This window comes from Takifugu flavidus, chromosome 3 (assembly GCF_003711565.1).
Source record: "Takifugu flavidus isolate HTHZ2018 chromosome 3, ASM371156v2, whole genome shotgun sequence".
Taxonomy (NCBI): domain Eukaryota; kingdom Metazoa; phylum Chordata; class Actinopteri; order Tetraodontiformes; family Tetraodontidae; genus Takifugu; species Takifugu flavidus.
This window is the reverse complement of record NC_079522.1, coordinates 14757695-14763694: the sequence shown is the minus strand read 5'-3', so window position 1 is coordinate 14763694 and position 6000 is coordinate 14757695. Positions and strand designations below refer to the sequence as shown.

Here is a 6000-nt window from a genome sequence, read left to right as displayed (position 1 = left end):
GGTTGTGCTCGGGACCATGGACAGAGACAGTGACCGTCTCATGGCGAGAGACAGGTTAGGTTGTGCTCGGGACCATGGACAGAGACAGTGACCGTCTCATGGCTAGAGACAGGTTAGGTTGTGCTCGGGACCATGGACAGAGACAGTGACCGTCTCATGGCTAGAGACAGGTTAGGTTGTGCTCGGGACCATGGACAGAGACAGTGACCGTCTCATGGCTAGAGACAGGTTAGGTTGTGCTCGGGACCATGGACAGAGACAGTGACCGTCTCATGGCTAGAGACAGGTTAGGTTGTGCTCGGGACCATGGACAGAGACAGTGACCGTCTCATGGCTAGAGACAGGTTAGGTTGTGCTCGGGACCATGGACAGAGACAGTGACCATCTCATGGCTAGAGACAGGTTAGGTTGTGCTCGGGACCATGGACAGAGACAGTGACCGTCTCATGGCTAGAGACAGGTTAGGTTGTGCTCGGGACCATGGACAGAGACAGTGACCGTCTCATGGCTAGAGACAGGTTAGGTTGTGCTCGGGACCATGGCTGCAGGTATGACACAGGATCATGAACTGGCACTGTTGTTCCTGCATCTTGAAATGATTTAAAGGTGCCAAACACAGCACAAAGATGCCCTGAAACACGGACAAAAGCACAAATGCTCCACGCGACACCGGACTGAGGAGGGTGAAATGCTTTAACTGAGCTTTTAATGCCAAACTGCTATTGTTGCATCCCTCTCTGTTGAAAAGGCAACAGATGGTCATGGAGACATGACAAATTTCTGAGACTCCCGTGTAACAGATTGAAATAGCTTATAATATTTGCTAATATCTGCTAAAGTTAGCTTTGAGCTGTCATCCTCTGAGTGCTCAAAGAAAATACATAAAATTTCTTGTCATATGACACATTTTAAAGTGGACTGTCACTGATGATTCATTCTTGATTGGCAAATAATACTTTCCTTCAGAACAGCTGACAGTCCAAGCAGACATGTGGGACCTAAAAAAAAGACTCAACAGTGACAGAGAAATCCCTTTTTTCATGCATTTGAATCACTTTACTAAACCTGTCTGGTTAAATGCAATTAAAAGCACTCACAGTCAAAGAACCTCCTGACACTTTTATTAATCTCCATTCTAAATTGCCTGGTTTAAAACTTCACATTGAAGTGGCTAAATAAGTGATTAAGAGAACTTGCTAATTGACAGTACTGGAATCATCCCAGAAAATGTAATTACCCTCCTTATAAAACCCCACTGGGACTGTTTTAAGGGGAAGTGGAGGATGCAAACAGCTATTTAAAGCAGTCCCTGCTGAGAGGCCACCACACGGTGACGCAGTTGTGATTGCACAGCCTTTCACTAACTTTCAGCCCCTTCTCCCAGTTGTGTGTCCATGGAATGCCTCTCTGGGCTCTGCACAGCCTGTGGGTGCTGAACAAAAAAACAGGACAGTTTGATTCATTTATTCCACCTCAATAAATTGATTTCAAATTGTTCCTGAGCAAAACACACCTTCATATTGCAGGCATGAAGATGAAGTGGCTCCGTGCTCACTGCATGGAGGACATGTGGCAGGCCTCCCAGAGCAGACAAGAAGTCCTCACTTAAATCTCATTCCCAATTCCATCAATTTTTAAAATGCTCAATAATACTGAAATGTTAAGATCTTCTTTTTCTGCCCGTACGCTATGTTTTTAGCTCCAAACTTTTACCCAAGATAAAACAGATGAAACCTCACCGCTGCCTCGAGCTGCAGCGACACTGGGGTTTCAGTAATGGTAATTTGATTGAAAACCAGGATTCTTGTTGAGGCATAACTCTGGGTGTGTTTCCGTGCCTCACTTTTTAAGGACTCAAAGTGTCCCTGGCTGTGTGAATAATGCAAGTTCATCATGGAATCTTTTTGTTCTCCCCGAGTGATCCGCTGCCAAACTCGAAAAGTTTGATATACAGTAAAGACTCCGAAAGTCAGATCTAAAACCACACTTTGCTCCAGTGCTCTTCATCTTGAATGGAGAGAGTCTTCGCAGCTTCTTATATGGAGCTAAAGTTCTTCTTTTTGTTGTTGTTGTTGTTGTAACTTCATGTTCCTTATTATATAAAGCTGCTGAATTCTCTGTGGCAAAGGATTAGACATGGCAGCCTCGCACCATCCATGCAAATCCTAACAGAAGAGGGTAGATCAGAGCACAGGCAATACAAATAATTAATACTCCAGGGCATTGGCGTTGTGTTAAACGAATGCTAGGGGGGAAAAAGATCAGGAGGGAGGTGGGAGACTGAAGCTAGCTTTGATACCTATCAAATTATTGAAGATTGCATGTTGGAAATCAATAAGTACGAAGTGTTCACCTTGAGAGAACTCGTGGAGGCAACATGAGCAGAAAAGGTGCCAACCAGCCAAACACGTCCGGTGTAAAGCTGTGCCGCATCCACTCAAACCCCTCCCCGCGCCGTCGCTCGGCGCTCCCGCCTTTGTGCCGCGCTGCTCCACATTGTTGCGATTGCGAAGGATCGCCTCAAGTCGCGTCTGTGAGACAGTCGTACCGCAGGGAAGCGTGCTGGGGTGACCCGACGTGACTAAGGACGCCTGGCTGTGGTCGAAACAGCTCTGCCTTGTTCCTGCCCTTGAATTCATTCAATGCAACGTGGAATCCCAAAGCCACTAAAACATGGTTTCATTTATTTTCTCCTTTTTGCACAATTTAGCAGCCAATGCAATATTTAGGGCTAAAGTAGAGCCTCCTATTATGTTGTGTTCCTTATTTGCGGTGAAAATCTGGTAATACACACCAATCTTTTAAATCGTGAATAAAAGATGTAATATAGAAGCACATTTGGTTTATATTTAATTGCAATTGGAAAAAATACAAAAACCAAATGGGGTTTAAATTTAAGCCATAAACTCGGTGCTTCCAATTTGTATTGAGTTCTTTCTGTCAGAGTCAGCGTTTGGTGTATTAGGGCCCTTATTTGCCTCCACAGGAGCCACAAAGAGCCACCATAACAAATGCGCCTGTCTAGAAGAAGATGTGTCATATTTCTTATTGGATCACACAGAAAATTGAATTTCTTGCTTCGGATCTTGGGAGATATGCACCTTGAACACGCCGCTGTGTGGCTCCAACACATGAATTTAACATGCCAGCCATCTTTCAATGACGAATTCTGCAGAGATATTAATCATCACGGCTGGTGAGACGTCAACCCGAATGGCATTTCACCTCTGACCTCTCTGTTGGTGGGAAGCGAGCATAGGAGCAGGTGAATGAAGATGGATGACGTGCCGGACCAGGATGGTGTTGGTAGCGGTAATTGTCAGGCAGGAGCTAATTAAATTAAGTGGGAAAAAAGAGAGATGGACAAGAGTGTGTGTGTGTATGTGTGTGGTGGGTAGGTGGGGGGTTGTGATATATTTGAAAGTACAAAGATCACAGTATATCATGTTACATGGAGAAAAGTGAAGCTTTGCACGCGCCAACTGATCAATCATATGAGGGCTTCGAACTGATTCATGTTTCTGGAGAAGAATGGGGTCCCGAAATGTCGTGTAATGCAGAAATGAAGACAATGGCAAACCAATGCGTGTCATTATATTACAATAATTTGCCTATTTCACTCTCGCTCAATTGATCCATGAAGTGGAATAATGACTCTTTGGACTTAGTCGCAGTAATCCAATTGCATTGATTTCGGCGAGTTCTGTTGGTGGTCTTTCAGTGCGGCTGCACTAATCATTCATTTACAAAAGATTTCATTTTTGGAATAACCGCAGCAGATTTGGGGATAATGGATGATAGATGGGAGGCGTGGAGCAAAATCGATGGTGGCGCAGAGAAGCCAAGTGCGGTGACAACATGAAAAGCCTGTAAAAGGATCTTTTAATGAAAACACAAACCTTCTGTGCACTGACAAAGTGCACAGAAGGCACACAACAGATTTAACACGCACAAACACACACACACACACACACACACACGGGTGTTGGTTCATAATCGTGACTTATTCATAAACGTTTACAGTGGTAGAAGTGCTCCATCTTCTAATGCATCTATTATTTAACAATTGCACCCTGTAGACAGAACTCAACAGATTGTGATGTAAAAAATGAATGCAAAACTCCCAAAAAACAAACAGGAAGTGTGCACACTAGCGCGCCCGCGTGTGTCCTCTTTCCAGTTTTGCTTCTCTTCTGCAGGCACACTTGCAAACTTTAGGCTTTTTGGCTTTTCTATAATAGATGACAATCACAACAGATGCCTCGCAACACACCTGCTCGTCCGAGATAGAGGCAGCCAACACGGGGCAGAAACGCATTTCCCAGGGAACGTTTGGCACAAATAAAAGTCCTGTTGACTTTGAGATTGGAGGACGTGTACTGATCGAAAACACCAGTTTGAAATTAAAAGAAGAAATTCTGTGGTACAGGGCCACCTCCTCTGCATTTAATAGAGGTGAAGGCTTCCATATTTAATGTTATTTATGAACCTATTCAGTGCACATAGCAGCCCGAGTGCTTCTTAGCAAGGTGTCAGAATATCAGATTGGGGGGAAAGATCCAAAAGCAAGCGGGCCATAACGGTCATTTTGGCAAATGCCTGTCCTCGGGAGTGGATTGTTCACGTGACGGGATGAGTGAGTGTTGTGTTTTCGCGCCAGAGGCTTCGTGGTGGTTGCTCGAGAGCAACTTAACCTTTGAAAAATGTAAACCATTCAATGGCGTGCTGTGTCAGCCAATCAGAGGACTGTTGTGAGTTGCGGCCCACCCTTGGAAATGAAAGTAAATTCCTCATACATTAGAGTTAGCCTGAACACACCTGCAGGTGCAGACATGAACTATAAGCACTGGGTATCTATTATGAAACACTTCCAGTGTCACATGGTCAACCTAACCCTGAGTAAATGCAGTGTGTGGCATTTAAGGAACAGGAAAAGGTCAACAATGATATTATTCAAATTGACTGGATAGTTCAGTTGACGCAATGTGAAGTTTGCTTCTGCACACTGATCCTTTCTGCATGCAGCTGTAAAAAGTGGGTGGGGAGAATATCTTGCTGCTAGTTTTGATAATTAGCTGTTAATATCCTACTAATGTTTGCTAATGCAGCCCACGTACACGTAGCGTTAAAGTTTAACGGCAGCTTTACGGTTTCGGTGTCGCTGTTAGCACTCCACTTATTTTGTTTGTGATATTAAGCCGTTTTGGTGTCACTAATATTGGGTGTCATCGCTGATTGATGATGACATCATCCCTGCAGCTCCACCAGCTGGGGAAAGTGAGAGGAGAACACATTTGTCACTTTCCGGCCTGACCGGGAGGGAAATAGGGATGGGTTTGTGGACACGCTCTCCTGACAACTTGCTCTGTGTCATTGCCATGCAAGAAGTGGTGAAAAATGCCCCCAACCAGGCAACAAAATCAACCTTCCTCCACTAAAGATGATGCAAATTTCAAGGATGCATATTTTTGATTGACACCCATGCAAAAACAAAAACAGAAAAACATATACTTGCGTACAAAAATCCCAGAGAATCACATCTGAATGATAACATGTCTGCTCGGGGATTTACGCCCTGTTACGCCCAGCCTCCTTCTTCTGTCCTACTCTGCTTTTCATTTCATATTTCAATCTCCAAATTTGCACATGAAGGGTCCCTTCAAAAACCATCTCTTGCAGCTAATTAAATGCTAACACTGAGGGGACTGCGTGGTCATTCTTATGTAACCTTGGGTCAGGCCACTCCACAGAGAAAAATGGTGTTTTTGAATTATTTAAGTGCTGATGTGACATAAGAGGTGACATGCACGTGTTCAGAGTGGAGCAACAAATTGCAGAAAATATTACATCTGTAATCTTGGCCAACAGCAGAACAAAACCAGACAAACATTCAGCACAATCAGCTGTCTCAGCACCCCCACAATCCCTGTAATTCCATAATATTGGTGTCTGTGCATTAATCAAGTACTCCTGCCTGATTAATTCCTGGAAAGATGTCTT

At 44.2% G+C, this 6000-nt stretch overlaps 1 protein-coding gene across 1 annotated transcript in view; it reads left to right on the top strand.

Moving 5' to 3' along the window:
• Positions 1 to 538: 538 nt before the first annotated feature.
• The window catches only part of LOC130523451 (uncharacterized), a 30200-nt gene continuing 24738 nt past the window's right edge, over positions 539 to 6000 (top strand). Inside the window, exon 1 of the mRNA XM_057028800.1 lies at positions 539 to 548. Coding sequence (XP_056884780.1) covers positions 539 to 548 — 10 coding nt within the window. The remainder of the gene's footprint in view (positions 549 to 6000) is intronic.